The sequence below is a fragment of the Lutra lutra genome, chromosome 7, assembly GCF_902655055.1.
Source record: "Lutra lutra chromosome 7, mLutLut1.2, whole genome shotgun sequence".
NCBI classification, from domain to species: Eukaryota; Metazoa; Chordata; class Mammalia; order Carnivora; family Mustelidae; genus Lutra; species Lutra lutra.
In genome coordinates, this window is record NC_062284.1 from 34457791 (window position 1) to 34481051 (window position 23261).

The 23261-nt window shown below is 37.3% G+C and overlaps 1 protein-coding gene across 8 annotated transcripts in view; it reads left to right on the forward strand.

The window, feature by feature from the left end:
• The window catches only part of LRRC49 (leucine rich repeat containing 49), a 160322-nt gene extending 137773 nt beyond the window's left edge, over window positions 1-22549 (forward strand). For all 8 annotated transcript variants that reach the window (XM_047737731.1, XM_047737726.1, XM_047737728.1 and 5 more), the window contains 3 exons: window positions 704-813; window positions 12260-12413; window positions 21826-22549. In XM_047737731.1, the coding sequence (XP_047593687.1) occupies window positions 704-813; window positions 12260-12413; window positions 21826-22029 (468 nt within the window). In that variant the 3' untranslated portion in view covers window positions 22030-22549. The remainder of the gene's footprint in view (window positions 1-703; window positions 814-12259; window positions 12414-21825) is intronic.
• Window positions 22550-23261: the final 712 nt, after the last annotated feature.

Sequence of the window (23261 nt, forward strand, 5' to 3'; positions counted from 1 at the left end):
AAATTGCCCCTGGTTGGAAACTACTGATTATGTAGACGAATAGTATTTAAAATGCAAGGACAAGCAACCACATCTTATATTAAAGAAAATAGCCCCAGATATTAATCCAAGCCCCACTTTTAGCTTTTAATACCTTCTTGGTTAACATGGGGATAAGCCCTTACAAAGAATACCTGTGACCATTGTTCCTTGTGGATAGCAAGGTAGACATAATTTTAGAATGAACAGGAGTATCCTTGCTTATCTCATGTTCCATCTCTCAGAAAGGGACAGTGTTATTCTTATAGAAGCAAGGTATGAACAAGATCTTGGCTTACCTTTGCACATTATTACAGTGAATCTATTCCATTGACACTTGAGAATTTTCCCCCTAAATCATTCTACTCCAAGAAACTGTAGGATTTCTGAAAAAAATTCATTAAGAATTTAAGTTGCCTCAAGTATAATTCTCAGGGAACATTGCTTTGAGTCAGAGTGAACTCGTCACCTCAGTCATCCTCCGTCACTACAAGCCACATTTGTACATCTTCATTTCAATTAAGTTTGGGAAGAAAGAAATGTCAGTGAGAACTCTCTCTTGCAGCCCAGGAGAAGGTACTTCCCCGGGCTAAAAGAAAATACTTAGAAATTTCTTTGGAATTGTGTTAATTGTATCAAGCTAGAGACAGTGTCATTTTGACCCCTCTCCATTGTATCTCTTCAGGTGACACAGAATGATATGATAATGGCTGAAAGGCTCTTTGGAATCCTAGCACATGTCGCATCTTCTGAGTTACCCCAGTACCGTCTGATTTCAATTCTGGGTGATGTCAGGTAATCTTTAATTTCTATCATTTTTTTTTTAAAGATTTTATTCATTTATTTGACAGACAGAGATCACAAGTAGGTAGAGAGGCAGGCAGAGAGAGAGAGAGAGGAAAGCAGGCTCCCCGCTGAGCAGAGAGCCCGATGCGGGACTCGATCCCAGGACCCTGAGATCATGACCTGAGCCGAAGGCATCGGCTTAACCCACTGAGCCACCCAGGCGCCCAATTTCTATCATTTTTATGAAATTTCTGCTGCACTAGAAAAGAGGGATAAATTCCACATACCTTTTTTTTTTTTTTAATTTTTTTTTTTTTAAGATTTTATTTATTTATTTGACAGAGAGAAATCACAAGTAGGCAGAGAGGCAGGCAGAGAGAGAGGAGGAAGCAGGCTCCCTGCTGAGCAGAAAGCCCGATGCGGGGCTCGAACCCAGGACCTGGGATCATGACCTGAGCCGAAGGCAGCGGCTTAACCCACTGAGCCACCCAGGCGCCCAATTTCTATCATTTTTATGAAATTTCTGCTGCACTAGAAAAGAGGGATAAATTCCACATACCTTTTTTTTTTTTTTAATTTTTTTTTTTTTAAGATTTTATTTATTTATTTGACAGAGAGAAATCACAAGTAGGCAGAGAGGCAGGCAGAGAGAGAGGAGGAAGCAGGCTCCCTGCTGAGCAGAAAGCCCGATGCGGGGCTCGAACCCAGGACCTGGGATCATGACCTGAGCCGAAGGCAGCGGCTTAACCCACTGAGCCACCCAGGCGCCCAAATTCCACATACCTCTTAACTGCCACTTGCGCATCCCACAAACATTGATCCTAAATTTGTCTTGTGACTTGTCCTCTTCCAAGTGTTGGGGTGTAAAAATGAGTAAGACAAAATTCTTGCTCTTGTGTGGCTTATAAACTAATAATTTAAAGATATATGTAAGCACTTATAATGTGATGCTTCAGATTTCAGAGAGGGCTGTAGGAGTGTAGGAGAGACCAACTGCACTTTGGAAGAACATAAGGGAAAACTTCACAGAGAAGATAGCATTTTATCTAGCTCTTCAGAAATGAGGAGTTTTTCAGGTATAGGGGAAGGAGATCTGCAAAGGTACAAAAAATTGTATCAAGTTTAGAGTAATTGGAGTATGGGATAATTGTGAATAGTGAACAGAAATGAAGCCAGAAGATTTTGGTCTGATTTTTGAAGAGTTTTGCAATCCATTTGAAACAAAAGTGAATACTTGGGCTTTGTAATTAGGCACAACAGTCATGTGATTAGATGTACATTCTAGAAAGGCTGCCATTTGAGTAGGCAGAGATGGAAGGACTGGAGACCAATCAAGAGGCACTTGCATCCAAATGTTTATAGCAGCAATGTCCACAATAGCCAAACTATGGAAAGAGCCTAGATGTCCATCAACAGATGAATGGATAAAGAAGATGTGGTATATATATATATATATGATATATATATATATTTATAGTCTATATATATGATGGAATACTATGCAGTCATTAAAAAACCGAAATCTTGTCATTGCAATAATGTGAATGGAACCTAGAGGGTATTATGCTGAGCAAAATAAGTCAATCAGAGACTCCCTGATAAGAGGAATTGAGAAACAAGATGGAGGATTATAGGGGAAGGGAGGGAAAAATGAAACAAGATTTACCCAAAGAGGGAGATAAACCATAAGAGACTCTTAATCTCAGGAAACAAACTGAGGGTTGCTGAAGGGGAGGGGGTGGGAGGGATGACGTGGCTGGATGGTGGATGTTGGGGAGGGTATGTGCTATGGTGAGAGAGGAAAAAAAGAAAGCATGGGATGATAATAGAAGAGCAAAGTTGAAGAAGAAACCAAGATTGTTGAATAACATTTTACACTAATAAATTGGGGTGTGACCAAAAAAAAAAAAAAAGAGGCTCATTATAGTCCAGGAGGGAGATTTTGAAGGCATGAACTAAGACAGTGAGAGTGGAGAAGAGGATAATTTGAAAAATACTTAGAAGAGTTATACCTGACAGAACACACTGAGAAAATGTGCATGGATAGAAGGACAAAAGTTAAGGATGCTATGTCTTTTGTGATTTAGTTATAGATAAGAGAATTCACTCTGGTAGAATAAGTAGGAAATGACTGATATACAAGGAATTCATTGTCTGTAAAATCATCGGAAGGGCCAGGGAAGCAGTGTAATGACTCTCAGAATGATACCACAGAACCAGCCCACCAAGGAAACTGCCAACCTCTGCTCAGGGAGCTAGCTGATCAGGAGATTGTCATCCCAGTTGCAACCTCCAGGATCATACCACTTTCACTACATGGGGGATCAGGAAGTTCCCCACTCCTGTCCCCAGAACTTGGTTATAGAATTTACAATTACACATTTGTAATTTGTACCCCCCAAAATGGAAATCTGTGTGCTACTTCTACCTCCCAATTGGTTCAGTTCTGATTTCAGATCTTACCCAAGTATGTCTAATTGGTAGCCTCTAAATCCCATAAAAAACCCTATGGAATCACTTGAGAAAAAAGTACTGAAGGAGGGACTGCTACAAAATGAACAGTAAGTGCGACAAATAAGAAGCATTGAATTAAAAAACTGATGGTGTGGAGCTAAGTAACAATTAGAGGGAAAAATGAAACAAGATGAAACCAGGGAGGGAGACAAACCATAAGAGACTCTTAATCTCACAAAACAAACTGAGGGTTGCTAGAGTAAAGGGGAGTGGGAGGGATGAGATGGCTGGGTGATGGACACTGGGGAGGGTATGTGCTATGGTAAGTGCTGTAAATTGTGTAAATCTGATAAATCACAGACTTGTACCCCTGAAAAAAAATACATTATATGTTAATTTTTAAAATATGCTCATAATTAAGGAATTAAAAATTAAAATAATAAAAAATAAAATGTGAATCTAAAAATTATACTTATCAAAAATATTAATGCATAAGGAAAAATTTAGTGACCCAAAAATAAAAATCCCAGAAATTCCTAAGGGAAAGGAAGTTAAAATTTCCTAAGTTTTTTTTCCCCCCTTAGGAGTAATAATAGTTACTAATTAGCACCAAAAGTTAATGAAAAAATACTTTTTTTTAAAAGATTTTATTTATTTATTTGACAGACAGAGATCACAAGTAGGCAGAGAGGCAGGCAGAGAGAGAGAGAGGAGGAAGCAGGCTCCCTGCTGAGCAGAGAGCCCGATGCGGGGCTCGATCCCAGGACCTGGGATCATGACCCGAGCCAAAGGCAGAGGCCTTAACCCACTGAGCCACCCAGGTGCCCCTGAAAAAATACATTTTTAACTGTGTATATTTAAATTTTAAGGGCTACTAGTAGGAAGAGAAGCTATATGTACAGATTCTAAACCACTAAAAAGAAAAAAGTTCAACAACAGCCTGGAAGAGAAGAAAAAAGAAAAATAAACATGTTAGTTATAATAAATATTAATGAATGGAATTCTCCTATTAATAGATAGTGGCTATCAGGGTTAAAATTGAGTTACATGTTGTCTTTGAGACATACTCCTGAAGAAAGCAATATATAAAGTTTGAAAATAAAGGGATGAAACTATATAACAGGGAAATGCCAACAACAGCAACAAACAAATCTGGGAATATTAGTATTAGTGATAATAGAAATGATGACCAAAAGCTACAATCTGCCAAAGAATATGATAATTATGAAACTTAATGTAACTAAGATCCTAAATATATCAACAAGCACAAGTATATGTTGACAAATTCACAGTTATTGTGATAGGTATTAGGTATTAATCTAATCAGTAGATCAAATAAACAAAAAAAAGAAATATGGAGGATTTGAATAACAGTTAATGCATTTTATCAAATAAATGGATTTATAATTTTATTGCCCAATTTGAAACAAATTGTTTCCCAATTTGAAACAAATTCTACTCAAACACCTATAAAATGTTTACAAAAATTGGACATATATTAAACTCAAAGAAAAACTCCATGGTTCCCAAAAAACATACTTAAATAGATCACTTTCTCTAGTCATATCATAAAATTAGAAAGTAAATTTTACCCAGTTGAAATAGGAAACACAAAGAAACAGGAGAACCAGTTTCTCAGAAAACAAAATACAAGTGCCTTTAAACTTAAAAAAAGATGTTTAACCTCAATCAAAGTCATAGACAAGAAAATGGAGTCAAGAAATTTGTAAAGCTAAAGCAACTTTTAAAGAAATAAAAAAGAATAGTTGACTAGTAAAAGCAAAAATAGACTCTTTATAACAACAAGTTTCTAAGGAAAATCCAAGAACTCAAGTATTGAACTTTTTTTATAGCTAATCAGAATATATAACAAGGAAACCAGATACTATATTAGCTTACAAAAATAATTGGCATTTCTTCATTAAAATAATAAATTCTTGAAAATAGTATTAGAAAAGTATCCCATTTATCGAGACAATAAAAATAATAAAATATCAGGAAATCCATCTGATACAAAGTAACTATGAAGTAAACAGTGAAATTAGGAATTTAAAAAAGGTCTAAAAATGGAAAGATGTACATTGTTAATGAATTCTGAGGCTTAATAAAAATGTCAATTTATTTTTTTAGGATTTTATTTATTTATTTGACAGAGAAGACAGTGAGAAGAGGTAACACAAGAAAGGGGAGTGGGAGAAGGAGAAGCAGGCTTCCCGCCGAGCAGGAAGCCCAATGCAGGGCTTGATCCCAGGACCCTGGGATCATGACCTGAGCTGAAGGCAGACACTTAACAACTGAGCCACCCAACCACCCGCCCCTGAAAATGTCAATTTATTTTAATTAAATCATGTAGTTATTGACTTTCTAACCAACAATCCCAGTATGGTATCTCAGTAAACTGAACAAGATGATTTTTGTATCCTAGGAAGGCATTCATCACCTCAAGTTTATAAAAACATTCTACTATACTTTCTAATACTTTCTAAGTTTTGACACCTTTAGCTCACAAAAATTTAAAACTTTTGTATGATAAAAGACATCATAAAGTCAAAAGACATGAACAGAGAGGGAGAATGTATTTGCAACACATTTAACAGATTTAAGAAGTCCTACAAATTTAGTAAGAAAAAGACAATCAACATGAAAGTAAAAGCAAAGGATATAAAGACTTTACACACACACACACACACACACACACACACACACACACACACACACAAAGGCCAAATATTGTAAAAAAAGATCCAACTCACTTGTAAAAGAGAAGTAAAAATTAAATTAAAACAATAAGATTTCATTTTAGCTAATGGGATCAACTAAAAAATTTAAGAACTAATAATAATAGGGGTTTATTACTATTCAGAGAAATATATACTCTACACTCTTGGTGGAAGACTTAATGCAGACTTGTGAAGGAAGTAGTTTAGCAATATCTGCCATATTTTTGAACCCAGAAGTTCTAGTACTAGGAATATAGCCTATTGAAATGCACATACGTGGGCACAAAAAACTTAGGTGTAGGCTGTTATTATTTTATTGTTTGTAGTAACCCAACTTCAGAAAGTAATTAAATGCCTAACAATAGGGAAAGTTAAATAAATAATGGTACTTCTAAACTATAAATGTAGTATCTATATGATACTATGTACATTATGGTCATTTTAAAACTATAGAAAAAGAAGATAAAGGAAAAGATTAAAGTAGATTTTCTGTTCTGATCTGAAATGATCCAGAGACAGACAGTTTATTAAATAAAATAAGGTGTAAAAGAACATTTATATTATGACCTGATGTTATTTTTAAAGGCAACAAAATTAATGTTTATGTATAAATATGGAGACATAGAAAGGGAGCTAAAAAGATGAACACATCTGGTAGGATGTGGATGTTAGTAGTGGTGGTTGAGTGGTTAAAGAGTGGTTTTCAAGTTTTACTCTATGTATGTTTGTACAATTTGAAAGTTCTTATTGAGAATGCATTGGACTTTTCCAATAATGCGAGTTAGGTTGTTTTGATAATTCCTTGCAATAAAAACAACTAAAAATTTGGATAAAATAAAAAACAAAAACTCCATAAAGGTACAGAAGTACTAGGCCAAGATCTATGGAAAGAACATTGAGAAGTAAGGTGAGCATGTAAACTGTGTTTAACCTAGAGGCATTTTAGGGGAAATTAAATTTTGCTTTTGTTCGCTGCAAAGAGGGAAGGCTATAAATCAAAGCCCAGGACCCCCTCTAAAATACGCATATAAGTTGAGATCTTCCCAAAATTAAGCTAGGATTCCCATGGCTATACCATCAAGATGGTGTCAGAAATAAGCCTCCCTTTCTTCTCTCCTGGAATTACCAAGGAAAGTTGTCTTGGTATGAGCAAAAAAGGGGCAAAGTTATTTCTAAGAAGTGTAACTGAAAGCCAATCCTCATATAGATTTGCAGCCTGAATTCATAATATGTAGATAGTTTAAAATAATGTCAAAGTTTAAATGTTACTCTCTCTAGATACCTGGGAAAAGCAAATGCACCTCCCCTCTGGAGGAAGTTTATTTTCAATCTATCAGAGAATTAACATAAATAATTTTTAAGGACAGTGACCAGGACACAATGGGAAAAAAGTAAAAATAACTGAGCATATAAGGAAATAAGTTACCATGTATAAGAACTAACAGAAAAAACATAGACTATAGAAACAGACCCACAAATACTTAGGATTTTGGCATTATTTCTTAAGAATTATAAAACAACTATGCATAGTATATTTCATGATATAATAGACAAGTTTGAAAATATCTGGCAATAATAAGAAAATTTAAAAAGTGATCCATCAGATCTGGAAGGAAACCCAAGGAAGTTCTGTAAATGAAAAATGAAACGAACACAATCAAAACTTAAGAGACTTAACAGCCAATTAGACCTAGTTGAAAAGAGAATCTGTAATTTAGGAAATAGCCTAGAGGGAATTTTATGGAATGGAGCACAAAGAGAAAGGAACATATGGGAAAGCAGTTAAGAAATTTGGAGTTAGAATGAGTTGAAAGGTTTAAAATCTGCTTGATTGGAATTTCAAAAAGATAAAATAAAGAAGGTGTGTAAGTGTAATATTTAAAGGTAATGGCAAATAATTTTTTCGAACTGGTGAAATGCAGTAATCTATACATTAGACAAGCTCAACCAATTAGAAATGTATTCATTTAAAAGAAATCCACCCCAAGTCACTTCACAATGAAATAACAGAGCACCAACTATAAAAGTGAAAAATTCTAAAACAACCAGGAAAAAAGCGATTATCTTTAAAGGAGTGCATATCAGTCATTGACTTCACAACAGCAGCAGTGGAAGTCAGAAGACAGGATAATAAATGATATGTTCAGCGTACTGAAGGAAGTTCGTTGCCAACTACCCAGAATTCTATACACAGTAAAAATGTCTTTTAAGAATGAAGATAAAATAGGGGTGCCTGGGTGGCTCAGACGGCTTAGGTCATGATCCCAGGGTCCTGGGATTGAGGCTGGAGTCGTGTTCCCTGCTCTGCCGGGCGATTGCTCCTCCCTCTCCTTCTACTGCTCCCCCTGCTTGTGCTCTCTCACCCTCTTTGTCAAATAAATAAATAAAATCTTAGAAAAAAAAAGAAGGAAGATAAAATAAAGATACTTTAAAACAAAATAATAAAAAACAAAACTAAGAGTTTCCCACCAGTATTCCTGCACTAAAAGAAATTATAATACCTGTAATTAAGCAGAAGGAAAGTGACCCCAAAAAGATGGTCTGAGTTGCAAGAAGACCTAAATAAAGAGCAAGAAGGGGCGCCTGCATGGCTCAGTCCTTAAGTGTCTGCCTTCAGCTCAGGTCGTGATTCCAGGGTTCTGGGATCAAGCCCTGCATCAGGCTCCCTGCTTGGTGGAAAGCCTGCTTCTCCCTCTCCCACTCTCCCTTCTTGTGTTCCCTCTCTCGCTGTCTTCTCTGTCAAATAAATAAAAAATTTTTTTTAAAAAAGCAAGAAAAATACCAAATTTGTGGGATAAAGCTAAATGAACATTGACTGTATAAAGCAACAATAATTATGTGTTGTGGGTTTTAAAATATATAGAATTAACATACACTATAACTGTGTTGTGTAGAAGGTAGATAAAGATATGGTATTCTAGATCCTTGTATTATCTAGGAAGGAGCTATAGTAATTAACCTGAGATGTTGGTAAGTTAACAGTGCATGTTCTCATTTCGATGGTAACCAAAGAATAAAGAGTGTACAGCTTCTAAACGAATAAGGAGGAGGAGGGGAGAAATGGAAAAGAAGAGAAAGAGAAACGAAACATAGAACATGTGGGTCAAATTGAAAGAAAAAAAAATGTCAGATTTAACCTAAATATGACTATATCAGCAATTCCAATGGTACCAAGCCAGTAGCTTAGAACAAGAGTCATTTTCTCCCCTGAGTCCGCAGGTCCGCTGGTCGGCTGTACCTTCAGCCGGGGTTCTCACGCATCTGCAGCCGCCTGTGGCTTGGGTAGGCAGCTGTGCTGATCTAGCCAGGGCTCTCACTTATTTGGGGGTTGGCCAGCTATAAACTGCTCGCAGGCAGCCTCAGGGCGAGTTGTCTTTGCTCCACGTGGTCTCTCATGCTCCAGAAATCTGCCAGGGCTTGTTTTCATGGGAGAGGCAGGGTTTAAAGAGAGAAAAACATGCAAGGACTCCTGAGGCCTGGCCTGAGAACTGATACTGTCATGGAGGTAGTCAGCTCAGCTGCAGAATCACATTGTAAAGGGCATGAATTCAAGGGAGCTCATAATTATGACCATCAGTGTTATCAGTGATAAAGTGCAAATGTACTAATTGTTCTGGTTAAAAGCCAAAGATTGTCAGATTGAGTAAAATAATGACGTTCAGTTATATGTTGTTTACAAGGGACACATCGGGAACATAAGGTTACATAAAGTTTAAAAGTTAAAAAGTGAGAAAAGATAACATCAATACTAACCAAAATAAAAACAGAGTAACCATTGAGGACTAAAAGACTGAGGTTAGAAGCAATACTAGAAATAAAGAGGATCATTTCAAAATAATAATAAGTTCAGTTCATCAGGAATGTTTAGATAAATTTGCTGATTTAATTTGTATGCACCTATTAGCATAGCCTTAAAAACCTGTAAACCAAAAATTGACATTACTACAACTCCCTAATTACAGTGGGAAGTTTTACTATATTTTTGAGTAATTTAAAAAGGCTATAAAATACTTGAACAACATGATTAACATATTTGATTTAATGGACATTCGGAGAACATTGACCCCAATAACTGTAGAACACATGTTCTTTACAAGCATGCATGGAAATTTATAAAAATTGACCAAATGCTATCCATAAGGCAATTGTCAACAGATTCTAAGGTCTTTACATAGCCCATGTTTTCTGTTCAAAATTCAATTAGCTTTAACTCAGTTATTCAGTGTTAATCAGGAAATCTGCATATATCTGGAAATCAGAATACATATTTCTAAATAACCTACAGGTTAAAAGACAGTTTTTTTGTTTTGTTTTTTTTTTAATATTTTATTTATTTGACAGAGAGAGATCACAAGTGGAGAGAGAGAGAGAGGAGGAAGCAGGCTCCCCGCCTAGCAGAGAGCCCGATGTGGGACTCGATCCCAGGACCCTGAGATCATGACCCGAGCTGAAGGCAGAGGCTCAACCCACTGAGCCACCCAGGCAGCCCCTAAAAGACAGTTTTATAATGGAAATTACCTTGAACTGAAATATAACAAAAATACCACATTTCAAAACTTGTGGAATCAACTTACATGATGCTAAATGAAAACATTTTAGCCTTTGAAATGCCTCAGTTAGGGAAGAATAAAGGCTGAAAATGAATGGAGCTAAACATTTATCTAAAGAAGTTAGGAGTCAGCACCGGGCTAGCTCAGTCGGTAGAGCATGAGACTCTTAAAGAAGTTAGGAAAAGAAAATAAAGAAGTTAGAAAGAAAAAAAACAAAATAATCCTGAAGGAAGCTAAAAGAATTAATGACATTAAAAAACAGAATAATGAGGGGCGCCTAGGTGGCTCAGTCTTTTGGGTGTCTAACTCTTGGTTTTGGCTCCGGTCATGGGCTCAGGTTCCTGAGATTGAGCCTCACGTTGGACTCCACTCAGCGGGGAGTCTGCTTGAGGATTCTCTCCCCTCTCCCCCCACCCCTTCCCCACTTGCAAGCACACACTCTCTCTCAAATACATAAATAAATCTTAAGAAAAAATAAAAACAGAATTAATGAAAAATTGATTTGAAAAGACATGTAAGTGGTAGAAAAACTACATATGCATTGCTTTGATAATTAAAAAGTCAATAAAGAAAATGCGGTAAAGATCTGTACATCACTCACTTCCTTCTTTTTAAAAGTGAGAAAATGATACAACTAAATATCCAAAACAAGGGCCTGATTAAGTAAACTGATTAACATCACAGCTGAATTTTATTCATGCATTAAGTTTTAAAGACATAGAAAAATACTTATTATATATAGCATTGAGTGAAAATAAGTGTACAGAATTGGATGGTTAGTATGATCTTAACTTTTTACAAAAATTCATAGAAAAAGCCTATAAAAACATGTTGAATGTGAACAATGTTATAGATTTATATAGATATATGAGCTATAGATTTATGGGTGATTTTTATCTCTATACTTTTCAAAATATGTACTTCTTAAAATTTCTAAAATTGCTGTTTTATACTTTTAAATTGGAGAGGGAAAAAATTTTAAAAGAGCTATTCCTCTTCTCTTCCCAGTCTTTAGTTCAGTTTACAGTGAAGTAGTAATACCCCTTCACTTAGAGACACCCTGAGTCTGGTGGAAACCAGAAATCAACTTTCATGGGAGATGAGTCGCAGTTCTCTGTCTAGGCTTATGGGTATGCCAGTGATGCTCCGAGAACTGTTTATGTTCTTCATAATCAAATGAAGTTTCCAGTTTCATTATTTACCTCCTACTAGGATCTTGCCCCAATATGCTAACACTTGGAGGTTTTTGTGTTTTGCTTATTTTGGTTTTGCTAAAGTTAAACCAGTATCCCATTCCACTTTCTATCTGTGAGTAATACTACTGAGCTGCATATTGGAATTACGGACTATTTGTGTGATTTATAAGAGGTAGTATATGCTTTACGAAAGATAATGCCTTAGAAAGTTTGGCCTACTACATCTTTAACTGGGTTGTTTTGTGCTCTGTGATTATTTACATTTTATATTGATTTCTTTAAGGTAGAGTTTCTTCATTTTAGAAATGGTTGAGATGTTTATGTTGATGATTGGTAGTTATGAAACAAAAGAATTTGGGTTGTCTAGCTTAATTAGTAGAAAGATTGGGGTATTGAACTGAGTTCAAATGAATAATTCAAACTCATGAAGCAGACATTCCAAAGCGCATATGTTTCCCTTGAAAGTCAACAAAAAATAGACATTTTAGTAAATCTCATTAGTAACTCTCTACATCCCTTGACTGTCTTTCTACAGAAAGAAGCAATTCCGGTATCTGCTAGAAACCAAAGGAAAAAAACCTGGTCTCGTCAATGAAGAAAACAGTGATAGCAAAAGACTTGTAGGAGAAAACACAAACCGAGCTACGCTAAATTATACCACGAGAGACTTTTATAACGAAAGGCTAGAGGTAAAACCACTCTCAGTCTTTGGCATCTTGTGCCTGGATGTCTCCCACCTGGCATGGGACTTGGCAGTGGTACATTTCTCCCTTTACTCAGTGAAGATAACTTGTTTGTGTCCTGCAAAGTTAGCCAGCCTTATGTCAGGTACAGCTGAAGACAGTAAGCACCATGGCGTTAGGAAGAAGTAGAGTCCATAGTTCCAATATCTTTATTTCAGCAGAAAAAAAAAATGTTTCAAAGAAATCTGTACCAAAAATTTAGACCAAAGTGGACCAAGGGTTCTGATCTGCCTGAATTAAGACAAGAGATGCAGGCTTGCTGTGAGTGCTTAACTGGCCCATGTCAGGTTGTGTCCTTGATGTTCTCATTCACTGCTTTCATTCTCCTACTGCATGACCTTCTGCATCCTTAATCATGGGGTATCATTTTAACCTGTTCTGTTTCCACTGTAGCTGCTTAGCCAGAAAAGCTGGAACTAATTCTTTACTTCTTTGTATTCGGAGGTTTATTGGAGGGATACAGTGTTAGGGTGCCTCAGGAGCTACAGGAAGAAAAGCATGTAGTGCCGCCTTGATGGAACTCATAAGAAAGCTGAAGAAATAAATCCTTTAAATAACAATAGAATGTGAAGGTTCTGCAAGAGATTTTGAGGGGACTGAAGGACAAAAGAGCAAGACAAAGTCAGCAGGAAGTGCTTACTGACTGAGCATCCTTAACTGATGTGCAAGGCACCGTGAGTTATATATATATATATATATAAATAAATATATATATATATATTTAACTCACACAGGTTTTATATATGTATTTTATATATATGTATGTGTGTGTGTGTGTGTGTGTGTGTGTATGGCAGTGAAATGAAATGGCCGGGCAAGTGGTTTTCAGATGTTTTTAAACAGCCATGGGACTCTTTATTCAAACCACATTGTAGCTGAAACCCAGTATGTCAAAACAAAGCAAAAACAGCAGAGCAGCTGCTGTTGTTGAGGGAAGGAGGGCTTCAGAGCTTCATTTGATCGGCTTGTCTATTCTTTTCCTTTCCCCTCATCTCACCCCCAGTCCTGAAGCCTCTCTTTGGAACCAGAGGGGCTCTAAGGATTACAGCTTGAAACACACCTTGAAAACACAATGCAGTTGATGTTTTATGGCCTCCTAAAAGATGTTCCGATTCTGCTTTAAATTATTTGAGTACAAAAAGTACTGCTTCCTGAGGGAGCTTTTGTCACCGAACAGTTCCGTTGGTGAGAACCATTCTTACCCACGTGAAGCTGAAATCTGCTTCCTAATAACTTTTACTTCATGACCCTAGTACCGCCTTATGTAGAAAAGAGAATTCGTCTTTTTCTCATGAGAACTCTTCAAATACTTGAAGTCAATACCTTGAAATCCTCCCCGACCCTAACATTCATGCTTTTGCTCAAAAATCATGTGCTAAGCACCTGTCGCACAGATTACTTGGGCTGTAAGAAGTCACTGTCCTTATCCTCACGGATCTCACAGCCTAATGAAGGAGACAGACTTATACAGGGGTGGTTTAAACCAGTATATAAAGAGAGGATGGGAGGAATATCTTATCCAGGTCAAGGGAAGCTTTCCAGAGAAGAGCTTCCTGACACCAGTCCTAAATGATAAAGTGTAGCTAGATAGAAGGAAAACGAGAAATAGCACGGTATGAAGAAAAGGCATAGAAGCACAAAAAGACACGGAGAGAGCCAGGATCTATGAGCAATTCACTCTTCAGAAGCACAGAGATTGGGGTAGATGGTGTTAAAAGAAGGGACGAGAAAGGCAGTAAGAGTGCTATATGAAAGGATCGAATTTAATCTTTGGCTAATACGGACTTCCTGATGTGGCCAAAGGAGGAAAATGAAAGCCAAACTGACAGGATTCTGAGTCTTTGTCTTCTTGAACCAACTCCGTTCCATGAGTCAAAAATTAATACTAATTTATTTTATAAATTAATATGTATAAATTGTATTATAAATTAAAAATTATAATAAATTTATTATATTATATTTATATTTATATATAAATATGATAAATATGATAGAATATAAATAAGATATATATGATGTAAAATATAAATATATATTATAAATATTATAAATATTATTATTTATTTGTTTATATAAAATTAAAATTAAATTTATTATAAAATAAATTTTATTAATTAATACTAAAGACATTTAGAAAAATATCAAAGAGCTGCATGCAAAACAAGAACAATTTCACAGAGAAATCAACCAACTCTAAGGAATAGACAATTCCAGTGATTTTTTAAAAATTGTGCAAGAGTATTGCAAAAGAAGAAAACGTTACCATTTTTTTTTAAGGCAGATACCATAACATTAAATCTGAAACCTGCCAGCATTGGCACAGAAAAAGAAAAGCCAGACCAAAAACCTAAGAATATTGATGATGCAAAAATATTTTTAAAAAGGAAGAGTATCAAGGAGACCACAGCAGAACATTAAATGAATAACAAAACATTACAGCCAACTGTAGTTTATTCTAGGAATGCAAGGAAGATTCCTATCAGGAGATTGGTCTAAGTTGAGAAGTTGTGATTATTTCTTTAGACATTGAAAAAAGGCATTTCACACAATTCAACATCCATCCTTAATTTTTTTAAATCAGCAAATAGGATAAATAGAAAATGAAGAGCAAATGTCATGCTTGGTGGGGAAACTCTAGAAACATTAGCATCAATGGTAGGCAGAATTCTGAGTAAGACGTCCTCCCTGATTCCTACACCCTGGTATCCCTCTCTTCCATGCCGGTAAAACCTGTGAGTTGCTTCTAACCAACGGAATATGCCAAGTTTGGTAAAGGGATTTTGCGGATACAATTCAGGTCTCTAATCAGTTGACTTTGAGTTAATGGAAAGGGAGATTATCCTGGATAAACCTGACCAGGTCCTCTAAAAGAGGATTCAGGCTACTGCTGGCCTTGAAGAAGTAAGCCACCGTGTGAGAGGGTACATGGCCAAGAACTGCGAGAAGCTTCTAGGAGTTGACAGCAGCCCTTGCTGATAGCCAGCAAGAAACTGGGGCTTCAGTTCTATGACTGCAAGGAACTGAGTGCTGTTCAAACAAGCACCAGGTCTGGAAGAGGACCCAAGCTTTAAAAAGGAACAGAACTTGGCTGACACCTTGACTATACAACCTTGTGACATCCTGAGCCAAGCACCCAGCTGAGCTGTGCCTGGACTCCTGATGCATGGAAACTTGAGATGACAGATACATGTTGTCTTAGGCCACCGAGTTTGAGGTAATATGCTGCACAGCAGTAGAACCCTAGTGCTCGCTGAAGTCAGCCTCAAGACAGGGATGTCCAACATCGCCATTATCAGGTATCCATACAGACAATGCAGAAAGGCAAGAGGAAGAGATTTGTGGTAACTTGAAAGGAAAGGAGTGAACTTACTACTTGCAGACAATAGTATTGAATCTCCGGAAATCCCAAGATAATTAGTTCAGAAACTATAAAAGCTATAAGAAAATTCAGTAATGGGGCAGAAATCAACAGTTTCCATGTAAGTAAATAACAGAAAGAAGACACCCAGCTCACAGCAGCAACACAAAAAGATAAAACACCTAGTAATAACTAACTAATAAATAGGCATGATTTCTGTGAAGTAAGCTTTAAAACATTAATGAGGCACACCAAAGATTTATACAAATGGGAGAACCTACCATGTTTTGCATAAAAAGCATCTAAAACAAAATGTCAGTTTTCCTTAAGTTAATTTAAAAATTTAATAGGATCTCAATGAAGATGCCAAAAATTTTACTGAGGGTTTTTTGAGACTAGTTGATCCTATGGTACATATGGGGAAATAAGCATAAAAACTCTGAAAGAGAAGAATATTGAGAATACTAGTGCTACTAGCTATTACGGTATATTATAAAGTCGTATCAGTTACAACGGGATGACCATAAAGAGATAGTCTAATGAGATAGAATGGAAAAGTGAACTGTACCTCCAAATACAGAAGAGAATTTCTTAATATGATAAAGAATTATCTCAAGTCACGTGGACTATCCAGTAAATGATTTAGGAATAATTAGGGAACTGCGGGGGGGGGGGGGAGCTAGATTCAGACATTATATCTTACATCAGCATAAATTCCTAATGGATCAGGGATTTTAAAGTTTATAATAAAAGTATAAAGGTTTTCAAGAAATCTTGGAAAATGTATGTGTGGTGTTGGCATGAAAAAGATCTTCAGGGAGCTAGAATAAGCAAAAACAAAAAAGAAATGAAAAGATGGTTTACAACTAACCTCCCTGAATGATAAAGAACTTTTAGAAATCGGTAAGAAAAGGGGCTGATAACCCAATATAGGCTATGTTTCCTATTTGAAAATAAATTTAAAGTAATATGCCATTTACCTTAACAATAAATACTATATAACATAAATAACAATAAAATATGTATAAGCCCTCTATGGAGAAAATTATGAAATTTTGTTGAAAAAATTGGAAGAAGAACTAAATAGATTGTTCATGTTCAAGGACAGGAACGTTCTACATAGGAAAGATTCTTCCTAAATCCATCCATGAATAAAAGGCAGTTCTAATCAAAATTTGGACAGGGTTATTGTAGAATGTCACCAGCTGATCCAAAAGTTATCTGATAAACAACCCAAAATACACTAGAGTAAAAGTGGGGAGAACTTGACTTACCAGATGCCAAGTATTGTAAAGGTGTAGTAAGGAAGGCAGTGTAGGAATAGACAGACCTGAGAACAAAATTAAGAGCCAGAAATATATCTATCCCCTATACATGGGGATATAGATAGGCGGTATTGCAGATTGGTACAGATAATTTAATAAACATACTGAGGAAATTGAATATCAAATCAGAAATACATATTGAACCCTTCACCTCACACCATACAACAAAAATTAACTCCAGATCAAATGAAAACCTAAGGAGGAAAAGCAAAACTTTAAAGTTTTCATTGAAAAAGTAGGTAAGAATCTTTATGTCCTTGATTGAATAGACTGTGATTTTCTAACACCTGAGGGCACAAACCAGCAGAAAAAATGTCATACATTTGACAATCAAGATCATTGTTTTTTAAATAGGAGTAGTTTCAGTGGAGTCACATAAGCAGTGTTTCAAGGTGGTTTGAGCTGTAAATAAGCGATCAAAAAGTCAGGACAGGGAGTGTTGACTCCTGTTTTGAGAAATGTCGAAGGGAGAAGGAATCTGAAGCCACATGATATTTTGGAAGAACACTTGGCCACTAGGAGATCTGGATCTGAGCCCCTGATTCTACCACTTACTTCCTGAAAGACCTCGCCCTAGTTCCTTAATCACTCTCTTGACTTACAGTCTAGCTTTCCTTCGTTTAGACCAAGCTTCTCACCTCATGAAAAATATTTCAGTCACTGCAGCAGAGAACGCTCAGTCAGTCTCTCTCTTCGGTCACCCTGAGTGGTTGGGAATTGTAGTGAGTTCCTCACAAATCTGGCTAAGCAGACCCTTCCATTATACATATGACACATATAATTATACGTACAACATGTACAATTCTGTTGCTTGGTGGCTGCTCATCCATGCTCCTGACTCATTTTTAAAAAAATCTAAGAAGTATGTAGAGTCAGAGGGCTGAAAGGGACTAATGATTCCAGTCCTGTTCTTAGACAGATGAGGAGAACTGGAGACTCAGATGAACTACTCAGGATCACTCGGTGAGTTACTGACAGAGCTGCCTCTAGAACTCAGACCTGATTACTGACCTTGGGACTCTCTCTGAGTATATCATGCCCTTTCTGAAGTCTTTCTGACCACAAAGGCCTCCCTCTTTCTGAACACTGATTAGATTTGCTGTCTAAACATCTCACAGCACTTAGTTACTGTTTAATAATTTTTAGTTAGCTTTTCATATGTGTAGGCCATCTCTCCAACGAGACTGCAGGTCCTTCAAAGACTAGGTTAGAGTTTTCTCTGGGTACGTATTAGTAGATGCTGTGTAATCCTGAGCAAGTCTCTTAACTTCTGCTGACCTTAGTTTCCTGTTTAGGAGATGGAGATATGGCTTGGACCCCAGTACAAGTACCATTATAGCTAAAATCGCTCCACAACAAATCCTACCTTTGACCTACCTTTTTTCCCAAACCATCTTCATGACAACAAAGTTTTAGTTCAATGAGATAAATAATATTGTACAGAGTTCATCTCCTCAGGATTGAACTTGTATGATACTTGCTTTATGAACCCCACAGGGATGTTGTGGGATAGGAAAAAAATAAGTATATGAAAGCATTTGAGAATGGAAAAAGCATTATTCAAAGAGCAATAACTCCTTGACGGGTCAGGGCAAGAGAGGTATCTCTAATGTGCTTTTAACAGGATCATTCTGGACAGGCAGAGTGAGTCGTCCTGGCAGATACCTGATGAGTTCAGAGTCTGCTTCATGGAGATGGGAGTAATTGGCTTGGAGGAAAGAAGAAATGATGAAGTTAAACTGCTTTACAACAGTTACTGAATTAAGGGTTATTATGGCAGATGCAATTCTGTAGCAACATGTTCATAAAGAAGTAGTGGAAGGAGCTATAGCAAGAAATTTTAAAGCACCAAAAATTGCACTATGCCAATTACAAAAAGTTTAATTTGTATTATGTATAAATTATTTAGCAAAAAATACATCCTTTAAAAATTCTATACATTTTTGTTATTCCTAAATTACTATAAAAATTTTCCAGTCTTACTGCGAGGCTTTTCCTTTTTTGCAAAAACTCAAAATTGTGGTGCACCTGGGTGGCTCAATCAGTTAAGTGTAAAACTCTTGATTTCAGCTCTGGTCACGATCGTGGGGGTGTGGGATGGAGCCCCACATCAGGCTCATGCTGGAAGTGGTGCCTGCTTAAGATTCTCTCTCCCTCTGCCCCTCCTCCACCACACTAAATAAATAACTCAAAATCGTGTTTTTTTTTTAAGATTTTATTTATTTATTTGACAGAGAGATCACAAGCAGGCAGAGAGGCAGGCAGAGAGAGAGGAGGAAGCAGGCTCCCTGCTGAGCAGAGAGCCCGATGTGGGGCTCGATCCCAGGACTCTGAGATCATGACCTGAGCCGAAGGCAGCAGCCTAACCCACTGAGCCACCCAGGCGCCCCTCAAAATCGTGTTTTAAGAAACTCAGCAATGTGTAAAAGAGGCATTCACTAAATATGCCATGTGCCTTCTATTTGTGTAAATGCATTGCACGTTGTAAAACATTGCTCATTTCAGGTATTGATTGATCTCTGGTGATTCACACTTGTCTGTCTCCCTGGTAGTCCCCGTGTAGCCCAGATTTACTGAGTGTTAAAAGGGAACAGCTCAATGCTGTTCTCATCAACAAGCTAACTTAGTGCAGGTGACTAAGTCTCAGACCATATTTCAGAGTTAAAGAAAGATTCATCGGAGAAGTAGCCAACTGGAACCATTTGTTATTTATCGCCCGTCACAATCTGTACATATTTTTATGCAAGGTCAACTCGTGACCAGTTGTTTTTAGTGCATGAACTAAATCAGGTCAGCCTGTTGACCCCTGAATGGTGAGTGATTATTTAGAGAAATCTTATATGTCATAAGAAAATTTCCAAAATAGGCCTTTGTTAGGGAAACTTAGTGACAATCGGGACTCATCTTGAATTTACATTAATTAATCAAGAATCTAAAACATGTTTTGTTGTTTTAAAAAGTGTAAAAATTTGGAAAAGGAAAAGAAATAGAAAAAAGAGGGAAAAACACTTCTTTTCCTAACTTTTTAATGAAAATTTCAAACATACAGCAAAGCTGAAAGAATTTTACAGTAAATGCCCATACACACAATCCTAGATTCTGCTATTAACATTGTACTATAATGTCCTTGCTTTGTCCCATATCTGCACATTGACCTATCCTCTATCATCAATCCACCTTATATTTTTTAATTCACTTCAAAGCAATTGCAGACATTAGCATGCTTTTTCCTAAGTAATTCAGCATGTGTATCATTAATCAGAGTTCAGTATTCGATATAGTTTCTTCTTTGGGGGTAAAACTTACGTACAATGATACACAAATCTTAGGTATACAGTTGCTAAGTTTTGACATGTGTATAACCCAACCTCTATCAAAATATTATTTTGTATTTTTGTTTTCCCATTGACCATTGAGTTTTATTTTCCTTGTTATTACAAGTCTTTATAAGTATAATTTTAATGATAATATCTGTTGATAATTTAAATTTAACCCTTTAATTCATCCTGAAATTATTTTGGCATTTTGATTTGGGTTGGAGGTTTGAATAGATTCTTTTCTAAGAAATTAAACCTATTGTGTCATTGACATTTATTATTTCTTACCTCCTTCATTGATGTGAATTGCTTTCCTATAATTTTTTTTAAAGATTTTATTTATTTTTTTGACACAGAGAAAACACAGCGAGGGGGGAGAACACAAGCAGGGGGAGTGGGAAAGGGAGAAGCAAGCTTCCTGACTAAGCAGGGAGCCCTATGTGGGGCTTGATCCCTGGGATCATGACCTGAGCCAAAGGCATACACTTAACGACTAAGCCACCCAAGCACCCCACTTTCCTCTAATTCTGATTGTCTGATCTATTCCATTATTTTTTCCATATATATTATGGCACTTTCCATCATCTTGCCTCAGTACTCCACAAGTATGAATAGCCAAAATAAATGTTAAGTTCTTATATTGAACACATGGCTTTGTTTCAGCTTCTAGGGTGAAATTAGGGCCTGGTGCCTGAGTAGTTTTAGGCCCAAAACTTTCCTTGTTGTGTTTGGGACCCAGATTTTTCATTTGCAGACTTCCAGACCCAGAAGTTGAGTGGGAGCATTGTTTCTCTCAAGGCCAAGTTCTGGGTCCTAGGCTTTTGTATGTTTCCTCTTCCTTCTTGTACACTTTCCCCCAAATTTGTCCAAATGGTCTAGACTAATGAATCAGTATAGTGCTACTACACAATTTCCTAAAATACAGACTGAATTCAGAGGGTGGTATTTCAAGTATGTGTATGGATATTAACTGACCTTATTCCAATTAAGATTGTCAGTATCAGTGCCCTGATACAGTTACCACTAGAAGCCATAAATCTGTGCATTCATCTGTCGTGTGTGAGCTTAACTCCCTTAACTGAGAAGGGAGAAAGTCTACCAACAGAGAAGCAGTAGTTACAATTCAGGTGATTCCAGAGCTGTCTAACAGAGACAGGAGCGGACTGCAAAGTAAAGAGCTCCTCGTTGCTGTCTGTACTCACGCAGAGCTTGATCGTGTCAAGAGTGTCTAGGGAAGTACTCGTGCTTTGAAGGGTGAGGCTCAGAACAGATGCTTTCATGTTACTCTGGCTCAGCTAAGTGTTCCTTTGTCTCTTGCATTAATTATGATTCGGTGCAAAATTTTCCTTTTTTAACAGGAAATAAAGGAAAAAAAGAGATTCTGCAAGATGTATATGGAGGACCTTGTGAAGGAAGCCACGGAAATCAACATGAAAAACGAAGCCCTGCAGAAGCTTTGGCCACAGATGTTCATTGAGCTTGTTAGGGACGCAGTCATAGAAATCCGCAATAAAAATGCCTACATGAAGCTTTGCCTACAGCAGATAACTGACCAAAAATAGAAATGGCTTTTAGTTACAGTTGATTTTAGCAGTTTTGTGTTTTTGGAGGTTGAAAACAAGTAGGTTAAACATGTTGAAACAACACTATCCTACAAACTAGAAAACCTAGCATCAAAACACTATTGCCTACCATTCCCATAGTTAAAGGTCGGAAGGAAGGAAGGAAAGAAGGAAGAGAGAAAGGAAGGAAGGAAGAAAGGAAAGGAGAGGAGAGAAAGGAGGATTAGCTTCCTACTTCAGCAGCCAAGCAACCTCTGGGAACTAAGCCGTCTTGAGAGCTCGCTGGGCCCTGTGCTCGCACCGCTGTCTCCGGCTCTCGCTTCGCCCGGCGCCCCTGCTCTAGTCCCAAGCACCGAGTGCTGGCTCAGGTTTCAGCATGAGTTGCTTCTACCTACTTGCAGCTGAGAATTTCCAGTTATTTCCCTTTTTATTTTATGTCATGATTTCCAAGCCAAATACACATTCTTTTTTATGAGTGAAGAATAAACTTATTAATAAATTAGTAAAAAAAAAAAAAAAAGTGTGTTGGCCTCCTTCATCTGGTCAGAAGTGTCCTATTGTCTGTTCCTCTCTATCCCGGTGGGAGCCCTTCTCTTCACTTAAGTAGGCAGAGGCTCCACCCTTTCAGGGATGCATCCTTGGGGCACCACACGGGGTCGTGGGCGTCACTGCGGACACAAAATATGAACGTGAGTACAATGGGGGGCAGAAAGAAAATGCTTAGTGTGAAGGGACCCCCAAGTGAGTGTGAAATGCAGTCACAAGTCAGAGAGTCTGCTTCTCTGAAAGGTGTTCCTTTCTGTTAGCTGTTCAGGGGCTCTGTCTTCAGGTAGATGCGCATCCCTGTGCCTCGGGAGTATTAGGGATTCATGGGTGAAAGGTTCTCATTTTTCTCATTCCCTTTGGAGATCAAACAGGTAAATACGATGCAGGCAGGGGTTTGTCCTCGTTCACGCTGGTGGGGACAGTGTTTTGAAGCCATTAGCATAGCTGGACATAATACAGCTTCAGTTCAACCACCTCACAGGTCGCTAAATAGGAATTCTCCGACTTGCTCAGATTTGCCAGGCAGCTCTCTGGGCAGCAGGACCGCCAGGAGGTGGGACAATGAGAGCGGAAATTGCAGGACACCAAAGTCATACAGAAATGCTTGGAAGGAAGCTAGGCAAGCTGTGCAGTTCTCAGGAGCTCCCCCAAGAAGGAGTGCTCAAGTTTAGATGGTTAATGTTCCA